Source organism: Malus domestica, chromosome 07 (genome assembly GCF_042453785.1).
Source record: "Malus domestica chromosome 07, GDT2T_hap1".
NCBI lineage: Eukaryota > Viridiplantae > Streptophyta > Magnoliopsida > Rosales > Rosaceae > Malus > Malus domestica.
Genome location: NC_091667.1, coordinates 11,876,929 through 11,903,076, shown reverse-complemented (window position 1 = coordinate 11,903,076; position 26,148 = coordinate 11,876,929). Strand labels below are relative to the sequence as shown.

Below are 26,148 nucleotides of genomic sequence, written 5' to 3'. Positions count from 1 at the left end.
GAATAATCAAAAGGAATTCATTCTAAGTCATGTTCACTATGCTTTAAGAACAAAGGCATGGATGGTCCTATTCTAGGCTAGGTAAGGATAACGTGGGTTAACAAAGAACATAGGCTAAACAAGGCTCAACGGGGCTTAAACCTACAAAACAAATGAACATGGGGTGCGGCTATTTGGTTCTTGGTTTACTAACAACTTCATCTTGTTATGTGTTATGCGAATCAATTTTATGCTTTGAATGAAACGGGCATGAGTTCTAGTATTTGGAACTAAATGATGAAACGCCTTCTAAGTAGTAACCAAGCAAAGAATAATGAGATCATGCAACGACTTTAGAAGACAACAAATGCACAGATTATTAACTCTCCAAATAACGTTAAAAGCTCAAGTCTCTCAGGGTTGTAGCGTTAGTTTGAGTTTCTTCCTTCAAGCATGTTACAAAAACTAATTTTTCTTTTGATTACATGTGAATTCATGAATTACAACTAAGCATAAACCAAAGAGCATATCAAACTTTCATCCATGATTGTAACTTACTTCAACAGTTATGCAATTAAAAACCAAATCCTCATCATTGTGTTGGAAGGTACCCTAAAACACAAAAATGACTCAAAAACGACTCTTTTTGGTATTTTTCAAACTTTTTCGAATTTTTCTAGGGTTTTCTGCTATATAACACTAAAACACATCAAAACACTAAAAACACTTTAAAACAGTGAGAAACAACATGTGAAGTGATAGGTGATAAAATCCCACGAATTTCATGCAAAAATAGCTTGTTTACCCCCCCCCCCCCACACTTAAACCAAACATTGTCCTCAATGTTTTAAACATAGATTAACACAAAAACAATCAACTAACACAACTAGCAAACATAACACAAATGGCAAAGTAATAGCAATAAAGAGATAGGTTAGGGACGCAAATCTGGGTTTGGAGTGAAAGTTCCTTCTTCTCGTGTTTCAACACATGGGTTGCCTCCCAAGAAGCGCTTGCTTTAACGTCTTTCAGCCGGACGGTACCTCCGTTTAAGCTTGACTAGGTTCCACGGCATGGAGGGGTACCTCCTCCACGACATGCTCCTCAAACATCTCGTAATAGGGCTTCAATCGATGCCCATTCACTTTGAATTCTTGCTGCGTCCTTGAACTTTTGATTTGCACTGCACCATGAAGGAAAACATTAGTGACAATAAAAGGACCAACCCATTTGGAACGCAACTTACCTGGAAACAACCGAAGGCGAGAATTGAACAACAACATTTTCTGCCCAATAGAGAACGTCTTGGCACGAATCATCTTGTCATGGAATGCCTTCGTTTTCTCCTTGTAAATCCGGGCATTCTCATATGCTTCATTTCGGATTTCATCAAGTTCACACAATTGAAGCTTTCTATGTAAACCTGCGGCATTAAGGTCCAAATTGAACGTTTTGACGGCCCAATGTGCACGATGCTCTAACTCGACAGGAAGATGGCATGGCTTCCCATAGATGAGTCGAAAAGGTGACATCCCAATGGGGGTTTTGTAGGCAGTGCGATACGCCCACAATGCATCGTTTAAGCGCAAATTCCAATCCTTCCTTGTAGGCCCCACGGTCTTCTCAAGAATCTGCTTGATTTCCCTATTTGAAACCTCGGCTTGCCCGCTCGTTTGAGGATGATAAGGTGTGGCCACCTTATGCGTGACATTGTATTTCTTGAGCAAAGCCTCAATGGTTCGATTACAAAAATGGGAACCTTCATCACTGATTAGCACTCGTGGCATTCCAAACCTTGCAAAAATGTTAGTTTTCACAAAATCTGCAACCACTTGAGAATCATTAGTTCGGGTGGCTTTTGCTTCCACCCATTTCGACACATAGTCCACAGCAAGCAATATATAAAGAAACCCTTGTGACGAAGGAAAGGGACCCATAAAATCAATACCCCAAACATCAAAGATTTCAACACTAAAAATGGGGGTTTGCGGCATTTGTTGTTTAGGACCAATATTGCCCGTTCTTTGGCATCTATCACAAGACATGCAAAATGTTCTAGCATCCCTAAAGATGGTAGGCCAATAGAAACCACATTCTAACACCTTAAGTGCTGTTCTTTGAGTGCCAAAGTGTCCCCCACAAGCATAAGTGTGACAAAAGGTTAGAATAGCATTAAACTCAAAATCGTGCACACACCTACGTATAACTTGGTCAGGGCAATATTTCCATAAATACGGGTCATCCCACACATAAAACCGTGCCTCTTTCTTCAATTTATCACATTGGTGTTTAAGTAATTCACTAGGAACATGTTTAGACACCAAATAATTCACCAAATCAGCATACCACGGTTCACTTACCTTGACGGACATCAGTTGCTCATCTGGGAATGTCTCTATGATAGGCACGGCATCCTCCTCATGCACCATACGGCTCAAGTGGTCAGCCACCACGTTTTCACTTCCCTTCTTATCCCGGATTTCGATATCGAACTCTTGGAGAAGAAGCATCCAACGAATGAGTCGTGGTTTGGCTTCCTTCTTGGTGAACAAATACTTCAATGCTGCATGGTCAGTATAAATAATAACTTTAGTACCAAGCAAATAAGAACGGAATTTATCTAAAGCAAATACAACAGCAAGAAGTTCTTTTTCAGTGGTAGAATAATTCAATTGTGCATCATTTAAAGTCCGAGAGGCATAATAGATAACATGCGGCCTCTTTTCCTTCCTTTGCCCCAAAACAGCTCCTAATGCATAATCGGAAGCATCACACATAAGCTCAAAAGGAAAGCTCCAATCCGGTGGAACTATGATAGGGGCCGAAGTTAGCATTTCTTTGAGGTGATTGAACGCCTTCTCACACTCCTCGTTGAAGTCAAACGCCACATCTTTCTGGAGGAGACGGCAAAGAGGGTTTGAGATCTTGGAGAAGTCCTTGATAAATCGCCTATAAAATCCTGCATGACCAAGAAACGAACGAATCTCTCGAACCGAAGTAGGAGAGGGTAAGTAGCGTATAAGATCTATTTTCGATTTATCCACTTCAATTCCTCTTTCTGAAACAATATGCCCTAGAACTATGCCTTGTCTAACCATAAAGTGACATTTTTCCCAATTAAGCACAAGGTTAGTTTCTACACATCGTTTCAAAATTATTGTGAGATTTTCCAAACAACCATCAAATGAATCACCAAACACACTGAAATCATCCATAAATACCTCAATAATCTTTTCCACAAAATCTGAAAAGATACTTACCATACACCTTTGAAACGTGGCCGGAGCATTGCATAAACCAAAAGGCATGCGACGATAAGCAAAAGTACCAAAGGGGCATGTGAAAGTTGTCTTTTCTTGGTCATCCGGCGCTATGACAATCTGATTATATCCAGAATAACCATCAAGGAAACAATAAAAAGAATGACCGGCTAACCTTTCAAGCATTTGATCAATGAACGACAAAGGGAAGTGGTCCTTCCTTGTGGTGGCGTTGAGCTTCCTATAATCAATGCACACTCTCCAACCTGTTTGGATACGGGTTGGCACAAGCTCATTCTCGGCATTTTTCACCACTGTCACTCCGGACTTCTTTGGAACACATTGCACCGGTGATACCCAACGACTATCAGAGATCGGATAAATCACTCCACAATCAAGAAGTTTGATAATCTGCTTTTTCACAACTTCCATCATTGGAGGGTTGAGACGGTGCTGAGCCTCTCGAGTTGGTTTAGCCCCCTCCTCTAGAAGTATGCGATGCATGCACGTAGTCGGGCTAATTCCCCTAATATCGGCCAAAGTCCACCCAATGGTCGTCTTGTGCTCTTTCAACACTCGGATCAACTTCTCCTCCTGTATGGCCGTGAGGGATGAGGAGACAATGACAGGCAATGTCTCGTTATCTCCCAGAAAGACGTACTTTAAATGATCGGGCAACGGTTTAAGCTCAAGTACGGGTGCCTGAGTTACTGAGGGTAACAACTTATTAGTGGAGACTGAAATTGAAATTGGGTTAGAAGGCTTACCATGATATTGAGGTAGTGACTCAAGGGCAGCCACTATCTCGGCCTCCTCCACACTTCTAGGCACGGCAAAACCAGATTTTTGCCCAATTCCTTGTGCAATTGTTGTTTCAAGTGTATCCCTCTCCAAACAATCGAGAAAATCCTGCGCCAAATCATCAATTATATCAATAGAAAAGCAAGAATGATCGTCCTTAGGAAATTTAATACTTTCAGAAAGATTGAAATCAATGACTTCCCCATCAAATTCCATCGTTAAAGTTCCTTTAAACACATCTATCTTGGTGCGGGCTGTTTTCATGAAGGGCCTCCCTAATAGAATCGGCAATGGGGTGGAATGGGGTGAATCTTCCGTGTCAAGCACGTAGAAATCCGCTGGAAAAATCAAGTTACCAATCTGCACCAAAACATCTTCCAAAACACCCTTTGGATATGCATTAGAACGATCGGCTAATTGAATTATCACACCATCATTTTTAAGCTCACCTAAGTTCATAGATGCATAAATAGAGTATGACATAACATTAATTGAAGCCCCTAAGTCTAACATGCATTGTTCAAACTTAGTATTACCAATAACGCACGGAATTGTAAAACTACCCGGATCTTTGCATTTAGGGGGTAATTTCCTTTGTAACACAGCAGAGACATTTTCACTTACTTGAACCACCTCTTTTTTCGAAATCCTTCTCCTTGTTGTACAAAGTTCTTTTAAAAACTTAGCATACCTCGGGACTTGCTTAATCGCATCAAGGAGCGGGATATTGACTTGAACTTTCCGAAAGGTCTCTAGAATGTCCTTCTCGGCTTCTTCCTTCTTTGATTGCTTAAACCTGCCAGGAAAGGGCACATTTAGTGGAATAGAACTAGAAAAAGTTGAATTGGGACTTACCTTGGTGGTTTGGGACGGTTTAGGAGGACTAGATGAATTTGGCAATGGGGTGGAATGGGGTGAATCTTCCTTCCCTCGGCCAACTGAGAAACAATAGAAGTAAGGTTAGCTAATTGGGATTGAATTTCGGGCATAGAACTTACCTCATTCACTTGTGGCCGTGGGGGGTCTCTTTGTCCAACACCTTCGTATTGTTGTGCATTATGTGCTCGGTTGGCAATTAGAACTTTTGCAGCCCCCGGAGTTTTATCCACCAACGCACCTCCCGCCGAGGCATCAAGCATCTGGCGTTCCATGGGAAGGAGTCCTTCGTAGAAGTATTGAATGAGCAGCTCCTCCTTCATTTGATGCTGTGGCAAGAAGCAACAAGTGATTTAAAACGTTCATAATAAGAAGGAAACGATTCACCTTGATCTTGTTGGATGCCACTAATCCGTTTCCTCAAGAGAATGACTCTTGAAGTTGGGAAAAACTTCTCCAAGAAAGCTCTTTTCATACTATCCCAAGATGTAACCGTTTCGGGTGCTAACTCGTAAAGCCAATCCTTCGCCTTTTCCAAAAGTGAGAATGGAAAAGCCTTCATCATCAGAATGTTCCCGTCGACATTTATGGGTGTCATGCTCGAACAAACAACCTTGAATTCCTTGAGATGCTTGTTGGGCTCTTCCATGGAAAGCCCATGGTATTTCGGAATGTGGTGCAACAAGCTTGACTTCAACTCGAATTCATCGATCTTGCCTTGGGCAGCCGCGGGTTATTGAATGCATAATGGTGCGGCATTGGTCAACCCCGAGGCCGAAAGCTCTTTAATGGTCCGATTGTCCGCTGCCATAACTTCTTCTTTCACTTCTTCAAACTCAGATTCGGCCTCTGAAATTGAACTAGGTTCACTAGGTTCGGGATGCCTCATCTTTCTTCTCAAATCACGTTCAAAATCCTCGTTAAAGTCCAAGATATGCACAGTTTGAGAACTCCGCGTCATGCATTAGTACCTAAACCAAGAAAACAAAACAAAATAAGAAAACTAGGTAAATTACACTAAAAACACACGGCAAAAACACAAGGGATTAGCAATTTTTGCCAATCCCCGGCAGCGGCGCCAAAATTTGATGTGAAAATTACTTGACACACAAATTAAACCCTATTGATGACAATTGTAGTAATGATGTAAGTAGGGATCGTTCTAGACCGGAGATTAACTAGGGATGCTAATCAACAAATATAAGACTCAAAAACACTAAACTAGACTCTATAAACTCAAAACTAACTTAAAACACTCAAAACAGCAAATAACAATCAAAAAGATTCAATTCTAGACCTAACAAGTGATTTGGACGAAAATATAACTTTAAAAGACTCAAAAGATTTAAAGGAAACAAGTTTTGACTCTAAAAGCAAGACTTAAAAGCAAGGGGTTTTGTTTTGACGAAAATTGAACTTTAAAACTTTAAACTTTGAAAATAAACTTAAAACAAAACAGATTGTGATGAAATAGAATGATGAGAAACTAGTTAGAGGGTTCCTTATCCACACATGAACATATGCATATAATTTGATTCCCAGTTATGACTTCAACAAACGATGAATGACAATGTTCCAAGTTAATTAGGTCCGCTTAAATTAACTCTTAGATTTCCCTAGATTCATTGGATTGAATGGAATACGCATTACAACCAAATTATTCCTCATCAAAGTCCCTAACTATGGAATACGCATGATAGAGACATTCAACAAAGATCATTAAGTTCAACGGAAATCATAAACATTGACTAGGCATTCATAACTATGGAATACGCATGTTAATCCAGCCTAGGGTTTACTTAAACACAATCGTGACTAGCGATCTTTACTACTCATGAATATAAGTTCATAACGATTAGGTGAAATTCCCTTATATCCTAGCATCAAGTTTAGGCATGCAAATTAAGTGTCGACCCTCAACCCACATACATAAACAAGTTCTTAATCAAAACAGAAAAGTAAACCACATCTAAAGTTCATGAATTCATAACTGGAGTAAAACAAATCATAACCAACATATGTCCATGGCTTCAAATTTGCCTCTAACTAAAAAGAAATTAGTTCCACATGTTTAACATAATTGAACAGCAAGTTAAATTAAACATGAACATAGAATTAAAAGAAGAAAGAATTCCAAACACTCTAATAGTTGCAGATTGCATAAGCACGGCACTACTCCTCCTCTCCTTCAATGGTGGCGGCACAAGGTGGTTATGGTGGTTGAATGGTTGGTTATATGGAGGAATGGATGGGGAAGGTTTAGATATATAGGGAGAGGCAAGGGAAGGCTTGGAGAATGGTTAATTTCTGGATGATTTGAATGAGGTTGCTGCCATGGTATTTATAGGAAAATGATGGACTTGTTTAACACAAAATTCTGGTGGAATTGAGTAGGTGAGCACGGCAAAGAGTGGGAATTGTTGGTGGGTTAGGTATTGAGTCATCCATTCACATGTCATGGTGAGTTAAGCATTGCATCATCCACTCACATGTCATGGTGATTTAAGCATTGCATCATTACTCAAATTTCTGGTGAAAGTGAATCAATGCCCACGGCATTGAAGAATTTCTTGGTTTTGAGTGAAGTTTTGGTCAATCCTTCTAGAAATTTATCCCTTCTTGCAACTTGTATTTGTTTCACCAGATTTTTAGCATGTTCATAGCCTCTTTTGTCTTCAAATTCGTCAATCCTCATGCCTCCATGCTTGCACAATCCAATCTTGGCCCAAAAATGCTCTAGAATGTTCCAAATTGTTTCTTTTTGCATACTTTGACACTAAAACCTGAAATTGCACGAAAATAACTTTAAACACTATAATTATCATAGTTTAGCTAATTAAAAGCAAGAAAACAAGCTAACTAAGTCGTATAAATATGCTCCTATCAAGAACTTTGCAAGGTTGTTAGCCAAAGGGTTGGCAGCCGGATGCCTTACTTACAGAAGCAGACAGATGTGCATAAACATTAAGCTGTTAAACTTGGCTTCCTTCAATTTCGTAGGTTGCGTAGCAAGTATCAGAACACTTTATGATGGTGTAGATCGTTTTGCGCTTGGCAGAGGTGAAGCTTATTGACTACGTAGCATGTCAGTAGTGGATAAAGCTTCGTATATGCGCACTAGCTTATTTAACCTTTCACAAGAATGTGCGGTTGTATAAGTCTAGCACAACTTTACTGCTCGAATGGCAAGCAGTAGGCAATCTTCTAGAAATTGTAGGCTACCTTAGTGCACTCGGTAATAGCCTTAGGGTTCCAAGGCAGTCGTCTATCGGGCGTACTATGTAATGTACCCCCTCCGTCTCTAAGGCCCGGTTCCTCATGGAGGCCAAGATACCCAAAATCCTTCAGTTAGCTAAGCCTTGAAAAAGATCATTGTGGCTACTTCTAGGAATCCCGACGCAAGTCATCGTGCATCTAGTTATCCTAGGGCAGCCTGGATATTCGGAGTGTAGAGTTTATCCTCCCATTTTGGAGAGCAGACCCATGTGGGTGTCAGGGGATTGGTTAACCCTATCACATTGGAGAGTATGGTTGGTCCTTCATGGGGTGTAATTCCTGCGATGAGTCCCTAAGAAGGGTACGGTCTTCTTTTGAAGTGCAGAGGTGATCAGTTGTTGTAGACATGTAGTCGAGCCAAGTTGCAAATTACTTCTGAATTCCTCATTGAAAAACAAGTGAAAATAATGAATAACTTAACTGTAAAAGACTACATAATAACTGGATAGTCCTCGACTTGCGAGGTGGTGCCCGTTGAGCTGCTTGAGTCTTCGGATCTTGATATAGTGGGAGGTCACACATGGTATTTCCTCAAGTTGTAGGCATTCCATTGCTTCTCGATCTTTTTGTCATTCATGGTGGCAACGGTGTAATTACCCTTGCCGCCTACTCTGCTAATCTTGTACGGACCTTCCCAGATGGGTTCCATCTTTTTTTAGCCTTCTCGGCGGGTAGTGATGAAGGTTTTTTAGGACTAGATCTCCAGATTGGAACTACTAGATCTTGGCCTTTTTATTGTAGCTAGAAAGGAGCTGCTGTTGGTAGGCTGCGATGAGGGTGATAGTCTACTCACACTTCTCCTCTGCCAGATCTAAGCTTGTGGCCATTTCCTTACTGTTATGCTCAATGCTTGGCAGTAAAGTGTTGATACTTGGCATGATAATGTTAGGAAGAATGATTGTTTCTTAACCAAATGCCAAAGTGAAAAAGCTCTCACCGGTTGCTCGTCTTTTAGTGGTGCGATATACCCATAGATATTCGGGGAGTTCATCTGGCCATTTTCCCTTTTTGTTGGTGAGGGATTTCTTGAGGCAGTTGAGGATCATCTTGTTGGATGCTTTGGCTTGCCCATTGCCTTGAAGATACCTTGGCGTGGATGTGTGCTGCTTAATGCCATACTTTTGGAAGAACTTCGTCAAATCTTTGCCCACGAATTATGGGCTGTTATCGGTGACGATGGATTGAGGGATGCCAAATTGGTAAATGATGTTCCTCCATATGAAGCATTTTATGTCCGTTTAAGTTACGCTTGTCATGGGCTTTGCTTCTACCCATTTGGTGAAGTAATCGGTTGCCATGATCATCATGCCTCTGCCCCTAGTAGCAGGTGGCATAGGTCCTACCAGGTCGATTGCCCACTTCATGAACAGCCAAAGACTCGTCTATGGGTGTAGTTTGCTGGCTAGCAGTGCTAGTACCGACTTGTAGCGTTAGCAACGATCGCACTTTTGTACTAACTCCTTAGCATCTTGGTGCATGGTAGGCCAATAGTAGCCTGCGTTAAGAGCCCTCTATGCTAAGGATCGGCCTCTGGAGTGATTTCCACAAACTCCTTCGTGGATTAAACTTAGAACCTTCAAGTCATCAGGATGCGCTAGGCAGCAGAGATGTGGTCCAGTGTAGGATCTTTGGATGAGAATGTCGTTCCACATGTAGTAGTGTGCTACCTTTATTTGGAGCTTTCTAGACTCCAACCTTTCCATGGAGAGTGTGCCGTTGACCACGTAGTTTATAATAGAACATTGCCATTTAGGAGTTGTACTAACCTTTGACACCTCGGTTGCTGACTCTGCCTCTATGCTTGGCTTGTCTAGATACTCCACCGGAATAGAACATTTGAGCTGGTGGTCGAAGGTGGAGCCTAGACCGGCTAAAGCATCCATGTGGGCGTTGTCTGCCCGCGAAACTTGAGTGAGAGTCTAAGTCTGAAATGCCTCAAGTTGCTTGTGTACCTTCTCTAGGTATTGCGCCATCCTTGGTTGTTTTACCGTGTACTCCCTAGTAGTCTGACTGGTGATTAACTGGGAATCAGAATGAATTGCGAGCTTCTTCACTGCCAAGCCTTTTGCCATTCGAATGCCTGCTAATAGGGCTTCTTACTCTGCTTCATTGTTGGATGTTTTGAAGCCTAGAGTGATCGCATGCTCGAGCATTCAACCGTCTAGGGTGATAAGGACCACGCCTGCTCCCGAGCCTTTGTAGTTGGACGCGTCGTCGACATGCAAATGCTAGAAGTCTCTGTTAGGGGGAGCAAGCGCAGCTAAGGTGTGCTCGGCTGCTTCTAGGGCGTCGTTGGGCCGGTTTGTTGCATCGCCTAGGCTAGGCGTAAATTCCACTATGAAGTCTACCAAGGCTTGGGCCTTTATCGTCGTGCGGAGTCAAGAAACTAAACCGTATTGGCCAAGTTTCAATGCACACTAGCATTCGATCTATGTAGGATTGATCGTATAGTATATTAAGTCGTGGCAATGACTGTATGAGCTTGAAAGAATGGTCTAAGCTTCTGAGCCACAACAACTAGCACCCAAATTAATTTTTCGATCTTCGGTTATCTAGTTTCTGCATCGAGAAGAGCTTTAGAAGTGTAGAATACTAGCAATTAGGCCCCTAGCTTTTCTCGTATGAGAGCAGAGCTCACTGCTACTTTTAAAACTACCAAGTAGATGTATAAGTCCTCCACTACTTCTGGCTTGGATAGTAAGGAAGGTGATGTGAAATACTTCTTTAGGTCTTGGAAAGTTCTTTCGCACTCTTCATCCCATTTGTCTCATTGTGCCTCTTGATGGCCTTGAAAAAGGGCTTGCATTGATCAGTAAACCGCGAAAGAAAACGGTTAAGGGCGACTACTCGTCCGGTCAAGCTTTAGATCTTCTTCAAGGTAGTGGGAGATTTCATCTCTAGGATCGCTCGGATTTGCTTGGGATGTGCTTCAATTTCTCGTTGGGTTACTAGGTACCTTAAGAATCTGCCTGAAGATACTGTGAATGTACATTTGGTGGGGTTGAGCTTCATCTTGTACTTTATGAAGATGTTGAAAGTTTCTGCCAGGTTGCAGATATGGTCTGATCTCTGCTTACCCTTTACCATGATGTCGTCGACATAGACCTCAATGATTACCCCAATTTGCTTCTTGAACATCACGTTTACTAACCTTTGGTAAGTGGCTCCCGCATTCTTAAGGCCAAAGGGCATAACCTTGTAACAGTAGGTGCCTCACTCGATCACGAACGCGGTTTTCTCCTTGTCGGGTTGTACATTGCTATTTGGTAGTAGTAGCCAGAGTATGCGTCTAAGAAGTTGAGCAGCTGGTTCCCAAAAGTTGAATCTACCAATAGATCGATTCGGGGAAACAGATAAGGATCTTTTGGGCATGCTTTATTGAGGTCGATGTAGTCTACGCAAACCCTTAATTTGCTCTTCTCTTTCTTCACGACTAGCACGACATTGGCAAGTCATGTTAAGTATGTTACCTCTTCTATGAATCCGGCTTCTAGTAGCTTGTCAATTTCTTATTCAATGATCACTCCTAGTTTGGGCGCAAAGTGTCTTCTCTTTTAGATCACTAGTTTGGTAGCAGGGTTGACATACAGCTTATGGCAAGCTACCTTAGGGTCGATGCTGGGCATCTCGAAAGGTGACCACGCGAAGATGTCACGATTTTCCCTAAGGAAAGCCGTGAGTTCTTCCTTTTCCTTTGGGCTCAGACGCGAGCCAATTCTAGTAATCTTCTTTGGTTGTTGGGGATCAAGAATGGTGTACTTGACATCCTTTTCAGGTTTCTATCCTGTCTCGTCTATTTATGCATTGGTTTGGATACCATTTTCTTGATCTGCTTGCTGTAATTGATATTTGGAAGCTTCATTGTCCTTTTGGACCTCGGTAGCCTCTACGTGGGTAAAGGTATTCTTTCTTAACTCCTTCAGTACTTGCACAGTGCATCGTCGAGATGTGGCCTGGTCGAACTTGATTTCTCCGACTCCTTCTCCCCGTATACGAAATCGGATATTTTGATACTTGACGAAAGTGACGGCATCCAGCTTTATTAGCCAAGGTCTCCCTAGAATCCCATTGTAGGGAGACATGTAGCTCACTATTGTGAATGTCTACTTTGAGACAACTGGCGGTGTTTTCCCGTCAAGTGTAATGTTGCCAATGGCAGTCGAGGTTTGTCCATTGAATCCGATAAGTAGCTCACATCGGCGTATAATTGTGATTTCCAGGCCCATCTTCTAAATTACTGAGAGCTGAAGTAGGTTGACTGCACTTCCATTGTCCACCATCATCCGATCGACTATGGCATGGGCCAGTTGGACGGATACTACTAATGCGTCGTCATGCAAAAAGTCGACACCTTCAACATCTTGCTTAGTAAAACCAACGATGGGTCCATGTTGGGTATTGACTGCTTGGACTTGCGAGACTAGTAGCAGTTGCTGGATCTTTCTCTTCTTTGAATTATTGGTTGCCCCCAAGTGCTCAGATTTAACTAAGATGCCGTTAATCCAAATCGTCTTGTGAGGTTGTTCTTTGTTGACATCCACGTTCCTTCTGAGCTACGCAGCCAACTTGTTCAAGTATTTGTCGACATTGCCTTCCTTTATGAGCTTCTCTAAGTAGTTCTTCCAAGTGTAGCAGTCGTCATTTGTGTGACCGGGTCCTCAGTGGAATGCGCAGTATTTGGTGTGGTCCAACTTGGAAGTATCTCCCTTTGATTGCTTTGGCAGCTTGAACCATGGCTCGTTCTTGATATCGCGAAGGATTTGGTGGATCGGGCTCGAGAACTTAAAGCAGTTATTGATCTTTTGGCCTCCTCTAGTCAGGGATTAGTCCCTATGCTTGGCCCCCTAATTACTTTTGTTGTTCTGCTGTTTTCCATCCTCTTTCTTTACTGCCACTTCTTTCCGAGGCTGCTTGGGTGCCTTGTCTACTCGCCGAGCCTCGTCCCAAAGTGTGTGCTTCTCTACTAAAGCGAATGAGTCTGCTAGAGTTAGATCCTATTTCATGATTAACTCTTTAAACAGTAGGTGCTAGGAGTCCTTTTTGAAAGGCTGCACTTGCTATTGAGTCGTCGCATCCGACTATCTTCGCCTTCTCTACTTTAAAACCTCTTCACGTAGTCACAGAATGACTCTTTTGGGTTCTTCTTCACATTGAACAAATGGTCGAACTTTTTCTTGATCGAGCGGTAGGATGAGTATTCTTTGGTGAAACCAAGGAAAGATCATCAAAACTCCGGATGGATCGAGGCGGTAGGGTGTGAAACCAATCTTGCGCCTCGCCTTGTAAGGTGGTAGCGAATATCTTGCACATAAGGGCATCGTTGTTCTAATAAAGGACCATCGTGCTTCGGTAGTACTTTAAGTGCCTCTCCAGATCTCCATCTCCTTTGAAAGATGTGAAATGCGGCATGCTAAACTTACGTGAAGGCTCTGCCTATTTGATCTCATCTGTGAAGGGTGACCTGCTCATATTGGTTATGTCTCGTTGTAACGCTTCATCAGCCACTTCGTTGCGTTGGAAATCACTAAATCAATCGTTTAAGAGCCTTTCTACCTATTCCTAAATTTTCCTTTGTTGGGGGTAGCGGAGCTCTCGGCTGCCCCAGTCTTGACCTGCTAGTCTATGATGCTCTTCTACGTGCTCGGCTCGTCTATGTCATGGTAACGGTGCATGTGGTCCATTTCTGGCAGGCAAAGGGATTTTTCCCAAGCTGTCGGTTGAACTTGAGCCAAATTGAGTGACTGATTCTCTTCGTCCTTCATGCTGCCTACTCCGATGTAAGGTAGAGGATGCTCCTTGCGATCCTAGCCGTAAATGAACACTTCTCCTGGAAGGTTGCTCATGTTTATTATCGGAATATGGTCTCAACCATGAATGTATACTCGTCTGTGAGCCTAATTGAGTGCACGCTTCTTCGCGTGCTAAGACGGGAGTATACACTATCTCGGGAGCCCAATCGGGAGTGTACACTGCCCAAATGCTCCGTTTGTGGCTGGTCGAGTGGCTGTTTGCCAGGACGCTGCTGGAGAGGTTTATCTGCTGTGTGAGTGATGCGAAATATATAAGCACACAAATTAAACCCTCTTTTTATCAAATGTAGTAAAGTATGTAAGTAGGGATCGTTCTAGGCCGGGGATTAGGAGGGATTGCTAAACACTTGAAAACTGACTTAAAAACATAAAAATAAAATTTAAAACACTAACTAGACTCAAAGAATGCAAAACTATACTTTAAAATACTTAAACAAACATAAAACTCAAAACAGCAACCTAATGACTCAAAACTACCTAAAAACCACTTTCTGGGCAGTTTTGAGAACCTAACAAGAACTTGGACGAAGTTGGATAAAAACTTGAATAAAAACACTTAGAAACACAAATCAAAACACTTTCTAACTAATCTAAGACTTCAAAATAAAGGGGGATTTGTTTTGGACGAAAATTGAAAACAAAACAGAAACTTTAAAACAAAACAGATTGTAAAACGTTTTTTGGATGAAAAGGATGGATAAAAGGCTAGTTAGGAGGTTCTTCTCCACACATGACACACTTGCAAACAAAATGATTTTCAGTTGTTCTTTCAATAAATTATGAAACTCAACACCCCAAGTTAATTAGATACGCTTAAATTAACCTTCAAGTTCTCCTTAAGTTAATGAATTGGATGGAAAAGCGCATACAACAATTCAAAGCATTCCTCAAAGGTTCCTTACGTGATGAGCACAATAAAGATACAATCAAGAATCATGAAGCACAATGAGAACTATAAGTGTTGACGAGGCATTCGTTACTATGATGAGCATGAAACTAGTGCCAAGAATTCATTCAACGCGATCGTTTTCAAGCGACCTTCACTACTTGTGATTATAAGATTGTAACTATTAGGTGAAACTCCCTCATAATCTAGCATCATATTCATGCATGAAAACTAAGCGTGCACTCTCAATCAACATACACAAATAAGTTATCAATCAAGTAGATGAACGAATTGAATCCGCAACTTATGAAATAACAACTTAATGTAATCAAATCATATTGCAAGCATGTACATGGTTTCGAATCACCCCCCAACTAAGGGGGTTTAGTTCCTCATTCTTGCAATACAAAGATACATAAAATTAGACATTAAAATCAAAGGAAAGAAAACACCTAAAATGCTCCAACTTGGAAAGCAAGTGCATCAATGGATCTCCCTTCCTCCTTGTTGCGGCATGAAGCTTGTGGACAGATTTTTGGGTGGATTTATGGTGTAGAATGGATGGGGAATGATATGGAGGGGTTTAGGGTGAGTGTGGAAGAGTGTTTGATGATTGGAAGGTGGTGGAGAACTAGGCAAAGAGGGTGGAAGAAGGTGGAGTGGCTGTTATGTTTTCTAGGCACTAGAATGGTGTTTTTGGGGTGTTTTGCTTCCTAGGGTGTGTATGGACGAATTTCTGTGATAAAATGATGAATATGGGGGATTGTTCTTTGGCCAAGGGGTGTAAACATGTATTTATAGGCCCCAAAAACCTTAGAAAATAAGGTTAGGTTAAGGATGAAATGCATGGCAATTTGTGTGTGTGGTGTGCAATGGTCCAAGGGTGAAAATGAAGTAATGATGCAAAGTGTGAAGGGTAAAATGGAGTGGTGTTGTAGCTAGGGAGCATGAATGATTGTGTACATTGCATAGAGATGGAAAGGGAGGTGAAATGTGTCAACAAATGGGTCAAAGGTGCAACAACATGTGTTGCACATGGCATTGGATTCCAAATGTGAATGATGGAGCATCAATTGGTGCATGTAATGGATGTAAAGGTTGTCTAAAATCTAATGGGTGAAGGGAACAAGAGGTATCAAGCAATTGAGTGAAATAATTAAATGAATTAAAGCATGAAATCAGAAATTATGTAGGGGACAAGAGTGATCAAGCATGGCATGGAATCCAAAGGGAATTCTATGTGGTTTGCATGGCAAGGAATGCAAGTTGGGGTGACAGATTTTTGGGCTGTTTTCTTCATCTTTTGGACCATAATTCTTCATATTCTTGGCCTCTTTAGTTCTCAAATTCGTCCATCCACTTGGCCCATGCATTTGCTATCCATTCCAAGCCCGAAACATGCTCCAAAGGCCTCCAAAATGCATCTTCTTGCATACTTTGTACTTAGAGTCTTTCACTTTGCATGTGGGCTTCTTTGCATGTGTATGAGTTGTCATTATTTATCCTTGCAATTACACACACACACTTGCACACACATATGCCCAAAACGTCCATCCTCATGCATGCAATCCATTTGAGCCCAATATTGATCCAACATGCACCAAAATGCACTTTTCTTGCCAAGGTTGTTATTAAGACCTACAAACAAAAGAAAATGGCTTTAAACACTAAAATAACTAAAGAAACACAACGTAAACGCACAAGAACAAGCCAATTAAGTCGCATAAATATGCTCCTATCAAATTCCCCCACACTTAGCTTTTGCTAGTCCTCGAGCAAAACAAAGAAATAAAACGAAACAAAACAAATAAAACACAACCTAAACCTTCCAACATTTGCCTCAGGGATTTCCAATGCACATGACATGTTAAAAATCATTATCCCCACAGATTTGAGTCATCTTTACACTTAAGCACATACTTAATCATAGTCACCACTTACTAGTTCACAATTAATCAATTAAAACAATGTTTTTGATGTAGTAACATGCCTTAGAGAATTCACTCAATTCCTTACAAGATATGCACTCAATTTTCACTCAGATTTTCCAACTACACACCCTATACTAGTTATATGTGAGAAGATTGATGTAGATATGAAAACGAATGCTCACATATATGTATCACAAAGAAAGCAATTTCTGGAGTTAATAAGCATGTTTAGATATGATCTCATGAATGGAATGCTATTACTTAGACGCGAGAACCAGTGACACCATATGCTCATACCAAATTCAAACTCCACAAATTGAAACACATAACACTCAAGATTGAAGTCAAAGGTTGTAACGGGCTTGGGGTGTTGGCTAACAAATGAAGGATAGGGATAACAAACGTTCTTAAAGCAATAGCAAGAAAAGTAATGAAATGAAAACTTAGAATTCACTTAGATTGCAGTAATCAACTTTTAAACACGAAGGGAAGATTCAAGCAATATTTAGGGCCGAATTCAATGTTTTGGACCCTTTCTTCAATAAGCAACACTTTAAAACTCTTTTTCACATATTTTTCAACTCCTTTTCTCTTCACAGCTCTTCTTCTTTTCATTCTATTTTTCACGAATCTTTCTTTTCTACTCGTGCCTTATGAATGATTTTGGCATACACAAACACAAGAATCACTTCCCCCACACTTGTTTTCTGCCATACATTAATCAAAAGGAATTCAATTTGACTCATACTTTACTATGCTTCAAGAACAAGGGTATGGATGGTCCTAAACTAGGCTAGGTAAGGATAATGTGGTTTAACAAAGAATGTAGGCTATCAAGGCTCAATGGGGTTAACTTAAACATATAACGATATGGGATACATGGCAGTTTGGCTTTGGTGGTGGTAACTACACAACTTCATCTTGAATATGTGTTATGCAAATCAATAGCATGCTTTGAATGAAATAGGCATGAGTTCTAGCATTTGGAACTAAATGATGAAACGCCTTCTAAGTAATAACCAAGCAAAGAATAATGAGATCATGCAACGACTTTAGAAAACAATAATGCACAGATTTTAACTCTCCAAATAAATATTTAGGCTCAATTCTCACAAGGTTGTAGCGTTAGTTTGAGTTCTTTCCTTCAAGCATGTTACAAAAAACTAATTTTTTTCTTTTATGATTACATGTGATTTCATAAGTTATAACCACAATCACGCATAAATAAAGAGTAAATCAAACTTTCATCCATGTTTATAACTCTCTTTAACAGTCATGCAATTACAAACTGAATCCTCATCATTGTGTTGGAAGGTACCCTAAGACACAAATAAGCGCACAAAAACAACTCTTTTTTTTTGGATTTTCAAAAACAATTTTTCAAATTTTTATGAATTTTTGGATTTTTATGTCAAAACACACTGAAACACTCCAAAACAGCTTAAAAATACTTAAAACAACAAGGAACAACACTAGAAGTAATGGGTGATAAATTTCTACGAATTTCATGCAAAACAATGGTTACTCCCCCCACACTTAAATCAAACATTGTCCTCAATGTTTCAAGCATATACTCACACCAAAAACAAGCAAATAACAAACGACAAATAAACATGACAAATATGGCAAAGTAAAAACCAGACAGAGTAGAGTTTAAGAACGCAAATCTGGTTTTGGAGATAGTTGATCTTGTTGACTTTCCACAGCTTTGAACTTGAACTGGATTGGAATTGTACGGCGAAGCTTTGCTGTTCATTTCCACGAAGTTTAATGTTAAAATCCTTTGCATATTTGTTAATGTTTCAAAATAGAAAGTCATAACCAAAAATAATTAAACAAGTAATAAAATAGACAATCAAACAGAATAAATGGGTTGCCTCCCTTAAAGCGCTTGCTTTAACGTCTTCCAGCCGGACGATGAACACCTTCACTTCTCCTTGGAACCCACGGCATGCAGTGGGATCTCCTCCACAACATGCTCCACAAAGTTCTCGTAGTATGGCTTCAAGCGATGTCCATTCACCTTGAATTCTTGCCCGGTTCTCAAGCTCTTAATTTGGACTGCACCATGTACAAAAAGATTAGTAACAACAAACGGGCCAACCCATTTGGAACGTAACTTACCAGGGAATAGACGAAGGCGGGAGTTGAACAACAACACTTTCTGCCCAATTTCGAAAGTCTTGCCTCGAAGCATCTTATCATGGAATGCCGTGGTCTTCTCTTTGTAAATTCTAGCATTCTCATAAGCTTCATGCCTTATCTCATCAAGTTCACTCAATTGAAGCTTTCGATGAATTCCATCTTGGTCCACATTCAAATTGAAGGTCTTGATGGCCCAATGAGCTCTATGTTCTAATTCCACGGGAAGATGGCAAGGCTTGCCATACACAAGTCGAAAAGGAGACATACCAATGGGGGTCTTGTAAGCCGTTCGATACGCCCATAGTGCATCATCCAGCCGTAAGCTCCAATCTTTTCTATTTGGCCCAACGGTCTTCTCCAAAATCTGTTTGATCTCACGATTAGATACCTCGGCTTGGCCATTGGTTTGGGGGTGGTAAGGTGTGGAAACCTTATGCGTCACATGATACTTCTTGAGTAATGCCCCAATGGTACGGTTGCAAAAATGAGACCCTCCATCACTGATTAGCACCCTAGGCATCCCAAATCTAGAAAAGATATTAGTTTTCACAAAATCTGCCACAACTTTAGAATCGTTAGTTCGAGTGGCTTTCGCTTCCACCCACTTTGAAACATAATCAACGGCAAGTAATATGTAGGTGAAACCAAAAGATGAAGGAAAAGGACCCATAAAATCGATACCCCAAACATCAAAGATTTCAACAACAAAGATGGGTACCTGCGGCATTTGATCTTTTTGGCTAATATTACCTGTCCTTTGGCAGCGATCACATGTTAAACAGAAGGTTCTAGCATCTTTAAACAAAGTAGGCCAATAAAAACCACATTCAAGAACCTTAAAAGCTGTCCTTTGGGTGCCAAAGTGACCCCCACATGCATATGTGTGACAAAAACTTAAAATTGAGTGAAAATCTGATTCATGCACACATCTTCTTATAACCTGATCTGAACAATATTTCCACAAGTATGGGTCATCCCAAACATAAAATCTAGCATCCTTTTTAAGTTTATCACGTTGGAATTTGTTTAGGGTGCTAGGAACTTGTTTAGTCACCAAATAATTCACCAAATCCGCGTACCAAGGCTCACTTACCTGGATAGACATTAGTTGCTCATCGGGGAAGGTTTCAGAAATTGGCGATGCTTCCTCATGCACCATTCGACTTAGGTGGTCAGCCACCACATTCTCCACGCCCTTCTTATCCCGAATCTCAATGTCAAACTCTTGTAGAAGCAACATCCATCGAATTAGTCTAGGCTTGGCCTCCTTTTTTGTGAGTAAATACTTGAGAGCTGCATGATCAGTAAAAATAATAACTTTAGTACCAAGTAAGTATGATCGGAACTTATCTAATGCAAATACCACAGCAAGTAATTCTTTTTCAGTGGTGGAGTAATTTAATTGAGCATCATTTAGTGTCCTAGAGGCATAATAAATAACATGAGGTTGTTTGTTCTTTCGTTGCCCCAAAACAGCACCAATCGCATAATCCGAAGCATCGCACATCAACTCAAATGGAAGGCTCCAATCTGGAGGTGTGATAATGGGAGCCGAAGTAAGAGCTTCTTTTAATTGCTTGAATGCCATGGAGCATGCATCATCAAACTCGAAAGCCACCTCTTTTTGAAGCAATCGGCATAGTGGTTGTGAAATCTTGGAGAAATCCTTTATGAAACGCCTATAAAAACCTGCGTGACCAAGAAACGAACGAACCTCTCTAACCGAAGTTGGAGAGGGTAAGTGACGAACAAGGTCTACCTTAGATTTATCCACTTCAATGCCTTCTTCAGAAATAATATGTCCTAGAACAATACCTTGCTTAACCATGAAGTGACATTTTTCCCAATTAAGCACAAGATTCGTTTCAACACAACGTTTCAAAATTAAGGTCAGATTACTCAAGCAATGATCGAATGAATTACCAAACACGCTGAAATCATCCATGAATATCTCAATAATTTTCTCCACATAATCAGAAAAGATACTCACCATGCATCGTTGAAATGTCGCAGGGGCATTGCACAAACCAAATGGCATGCGCCTGTATGCAAAGGTGCCAAAGGGGCACGTGAACGTTGTCTTTTCTTGGTCCTCCGGAGCTATCACAATTTGGTTATATCCGGAATATCCATCAAGAAAGCAATAAAATTTATAACCGGCTAACCTTTCTAACATTTGATCCAGGAATGGCAACGGAAAGTGATCTTTCCTTGTCATGGCATTTAACTTCCTGTAATCAATACAAACACGCCAACCGGTCACCACACGAGTGGGTACAAGCTCTTGTTCTTCATTCTTCACCACCGTGATCCCGGACTTCTTTGGAACAACCTGCACGGGAGACACCCAACGACTATCAGAAATAGGGTATATAACACCACAGTCAAGCAATTTTATAACCTCCTTCTTTACTACTTCCAACATGGGTGGATTAAGGCGACGTTGAGCCTCCCGAGATGGCTTAGCTCCCTCCTCCAAAAGGATGCGATGCATGCACGTGGTGGGACTAATGCCTTTGATATCCGCCAAGGTCCATCCAATGGCAGATTTGTGCTCCTTTAACACCCTTATCAACTTGTCTTCTTCTTGGGCCGTGAGTGAGCTAGATATGATGACGGGTAGTGTTTGATCTTCTCCCAAGAAAACATACTTCAAGTGACTAGGTAATGGCTTCAACTCAAGTGTAGGTGGCTGCACAATGGATGGAAGTAACTTGTTAGCCAAAACCGAATCTAAAATTGAGAGTGAAGACTTACCAGAATGTGATGTCAATGACTCGAGGGCCGCGACCATTTCAAACACTTCACCACAAGGGGGCACGGCAATATGGTCAGATTCCATGCCGTGGGTTGCTTGGATTCCCCCACACTTGTTTCTTGCTCCTATGCCGTGTACTAAGGCTATTTCAAGTGCATCGTCGTTCATTCGATCCAAATGTACCTGTGCCAAAGAATCAACAATGTCAATAGCGAAACAAGAATGGTCCTCCATTGGATATTTAATGGTTTCAGAAAGATTAAAACGAATAATGTCTCCATCAAACTCCATGGTTAATGTTCCCATAAACACATCTATTTTTGTTCTCGCTGTTTTCATGAATGGTCGGCCTAGCAAGATTGGCAATGATGGAGCATGGCTTGAATCCTCCATTTCTAAGACATAAAAATCTGCAGGAAAGATAAGATGATTGACCTGCACTAAAACATCCTCAAGGACTCCCTTGGGATAAGCGTTAGAACGATCGGCCAATTGAATTATCACGCCATCTTGTTTTAACTCACCAAGGTTCATTGATGCATAAATGGAATATGGCATAACATTAATAGAAGCACCTAAATCTAACATGCATTTTTCAAATCTAGTGTTTCCAATTACGCATGGGATAGTAAAGCTCCCTGGATCCTTACACTTTGGAGGTAACTTCCGTTGCAAAACCGCAGATACATTTTCACTTACCTTCACAACTTCTTTGTTTGAAATTCTTTTCCTAGTTGTGCATAATTCTTTTAAAAACTTTGCGTACCTGGGCACTTGCTTAATAGCATCAAGTAAAGGAATGTTCACTTGGACTTTTCGAAAGGTATCCAAAATGTCCTTTTCGCTTTCTTCTTTCTTCGATTGTGCAAATCTACGAGGGAAAGGAACATTGGGCAGATTAGTGTTCGAAATCACAACATTTGGAACATTCTTACCTGAGGTGGACGGATGGGATGTCTTAGATGGCTGCGGCATGGGTGATGGTACCCTTGCCGTGGGGTAGGTGTTCTCATCTTCCTTGAGTTGTATCTTCTCATCTTCCTTGTTTCTCACCTCTTTTCCACTTCGTAATGTGATAGCCTTTGCAGATTCGAAGCCACCCTTTGGATTGACCACCGTAGTGCTTGGTAACTTACCATTTTCACGGAATTGCCCCAAAAATTCGGCCATTTGTCCCATTTGCTTCTTCAGCTCATTAACCTCCTTTGCTTGGTTCTGCATTCCCTGCGCCATGGTGGTTAGTAACTGATATGTTTTATCATCATTCATAGACGTACCTGGGTTGGTTTGGGAAGATTGTGCCTGAGGAGGTGGTTGTGGTTCCATTGGCCTTGGAAAGAAACCCGGGGGTTGTCGGAATCCACTTTGTTGGCCATATTGTGGTGCATCTCTCCATCTGAAATTGGGGTGGTCACGCCATCCCGGGTTGTATGTATTGGAGAAAGGATCATTCCTTGGTTGGTTTTGATTCCCATAACCCACAGCATTGGCCGATTCCCATCCTCCATTCTCAATTAATTGAGGGCATTGATCAGATTGGTGTCCTTGAATGGAGCATACACCACAGATTGTAGTTCCTTGCGTTTTGGGGCCTTCAACCAACTGCGATAACATAGACGTAAGGTTAGCCATTTGGGATTGTAACTCAGAAATAGAACTTACCTCATTGACATGATGTGGCCGTGGGGTGTCTCTTTGCCCAACACCTTCATATTGTTGTGCATTGAGTGCTCGATTCGCAATGAGAGTTTTGGCATCCCTAGGTGTCTTATCCACTAGAGCTCCTCCCGCGGAAGCATCCAACATTTGCCGTTCAAGTGGTAAAAGACCTTCGTAAAAGTATTGAAGAAGTAACTCCTCCTTCATCTGATGCTGTGGACAAGAAGCAACAAGTGATTTAAATCGTTCATAATAAGATGGAAAAGATTCACCTTGGCTTTGCTGAATTCCACTTATTTTTTTACGAAGAAGAATGATACGAGAAGTTGGGAAAAACTTCTCCAGAAACGCCCTCTTCATACTCTCCCAAGATGTAACTGTACCGGGAGCCAACTCGTATAACCAATCCTTGGCTTTGTCCATTAAAGAGAATGGAAAAGCCTTCATCTTTAAAATACTTTCGTCAACGGTAATCGGAGTCATACTTGAGCACACCACTTCAAATTCCTTCAAATGTTTGTTCGGATCCTCCATGGAAAGCCCATGGAACTTTGGAATGTGGTGGAGCAAACTTGACTTTAACTCGAACTCTTCGGTTTTACCTTGAGCAGCCATGGGATATTGGATACACAATGGTGCGGCATTATCCAAACCCGAGGCGGCAAGCTCCTTGAGTGTACGGTTGTCCATGGCTATACCTTGCTCTTCTAATTCAGGCTCGGGACTAAGAGGATTAGACTCTTGCAATTTCTTTTTCCTTCTCAAAGTCCTCTCAAAATCACCGTCAAAGTCGGAGATATGCTCACGAACAGGTTGTGAGCTACGGGTCATAAACTAGTACCTAAAAACAAAGAAAACAAAACAAATCAGCAACTTAAACAGAAACTTAAACAAAATACAATAATTCGAAAGAAAACAATCCAAGAGATTAGCAAAGTTGCTAATCCCCGGCAACGGCGCCAAAATTTGATGCGAAATATATAAGCACACAAATTAAACCCTCTTTTTATCAAATGTAGTAAAGTATGTAAGTAGGGATCGTTCTAGGCCGGGGATTAGGAGGGATTGCTAAACACTTGAAAACTGACTTAAAAACATAAAAATAAAATTTAAAACACTAACTAGACTCAAAGAATGCAAAACTATACTTTAAAATACTTAAACAAACATAAAACTCAAAACAGCAACCTAATGACTCAAAACTACCTAAAAACCACTTTCTGGGCAGTTTTGAGAACCTAACAAGAACTTGGACGAAGTTGGATAAAAACTTGAATAAAAACACTTAGAAACACAAATCAAAACACTTTCTAACTAATCTAAGACTTCAAAATAAAGGGGGATTTGTTTTGGACGAAAATTGAAAACAAAACAGAAACTTTAAAACAAAACAGATTGTAAAACGTTTTTTGGATGAAAAGGATGGATAAAAGGCTAGTTAGGAGGTTCTTCTCCACACATGACACACTTGCAAACAAAATGATTTTCAGTTGTTCTTTCAATAAATTATGAAACTCAACACCCCAAGTTAATTAGATACGCTTAAATTAACCTTCAAGTTCTCCTTAAGTTAATGAATTGGATGGAAAAGCGCATACAACAATTCAAAGCATTCCTCAAAGGTTCCTTACGTGATGAGCACAATAAAGATACAATCAAGAATCATGAAGCACAATGAGAACTATAAGTGTTGACGAGGCATTCGTTACTATGATGAGCATGAAACTAGTGCCAAGAATTCATTCAACGCGATCGTTTTCAAGCGACCTTCACTACTTGTGATTATAAGATTGTAACTATTAGGTGAAACTCCCTCATAATCTAGCATCATATTCATGCATGAAAACTAAGCGTGCACTCTCAATCAACATACACAAATAAGTTATCAATCAAGTAGATGAACGAATTGAATCCGCAACTTATGAAATAACAACTTAATGTAATCAAATCATATTGCAAGCATGTACATGGTTTCGAATCACCCCCCAACTAAGGGGGTTTAGTTCCTCATTCTTGCAATACAAAGATACATAAAATTAGACATTAAAATCAAAGGAAAGAAAACACCTAAAATGCTCCAACTTGGAAAGCAAGTGCATCAATGGATCTCCCTTCCTCCTTGTTGCGGCATGAAGCTTGTGGACAGATTTTTGGGTGGATTTATGGTGTAGAATGGATGGGGAATGATATGGAGGGGTTTAGGGTGAGTGTGGAAGAGTGTTTGATGATTGGAAGGTGGTGGAGAACTAGGCAAAGAGGGTGGAAGAAGGTGGAGTGGCTGTTATGTTTTCTAGGCACTAGAATGGTGTTTTTGGGGTGTTTTGCTTCCTAGGGTGTGTATGGACGAATTTCTGTGATAAAATGATGAATATGGGGGATTGTTCTTTGGCCAAGGGGTGTAAACATGTATTTATAGGCCCCAAAAACCTTAGAAAATAAGGTTAGGTTAAGGATGAAATGCATGGCAATTTGTGTGTGTGGTGTGCAATGGTCCAAGGGTGAAAATGAAGTAATGATGCAAAGTGTGAAGGGTAAAATGGAGTGGTGTTGTAGCTAGGGAGCATGAATGATTGTGTACATTGCATAGAGATGGAAAGGGAGGTGAAATGTGTCAACAAATGGGTCAAAGGTGCAACAACATGTGTTGCACATGGCATTGGATTCCAAATGTGAATGATGGAGCATCAATTGGTGCATGTAATGGATGTAAAGGTTGTCTAAAATCTAATGGGTGAAGGGAACAAGAGGTATCAAGCAATTGAGTGAA

At 40.8% G+C, this 26,148-nt stretch overlaps 1 protein-coding gene across 1 annotated transcript; it reads right to left on the bottom strand.

Moving 5' to 3' along the window:
- Positions 1–813: 813 nt before the first annotated feature.
- LOC139197699 (uncharacterized) lies at positions 814–23,833 on the bottom strand. Its single transcript, XM_070825651.1, has 4 exons — positions 20,955–23,833; positions 20,444–20,783; positions 20,058–20,257; positions 814–3,656 (listed from the first exon to the last, which is right to left on the bottom strand). Exons 1-4 carry the CDS (start codon positions 23,826–23,828, stop codon positions 1,029–1,031), a joined length of 6,042 nt encoding a protein of 2,013 aa, XP_070681752.1. The 5' UTR covers positions 23,829–23,833; the 3' UTR covers positions 814–1,028.
- Positions 23,834–26,148: the final 2,315 nt, after the last annotated feature.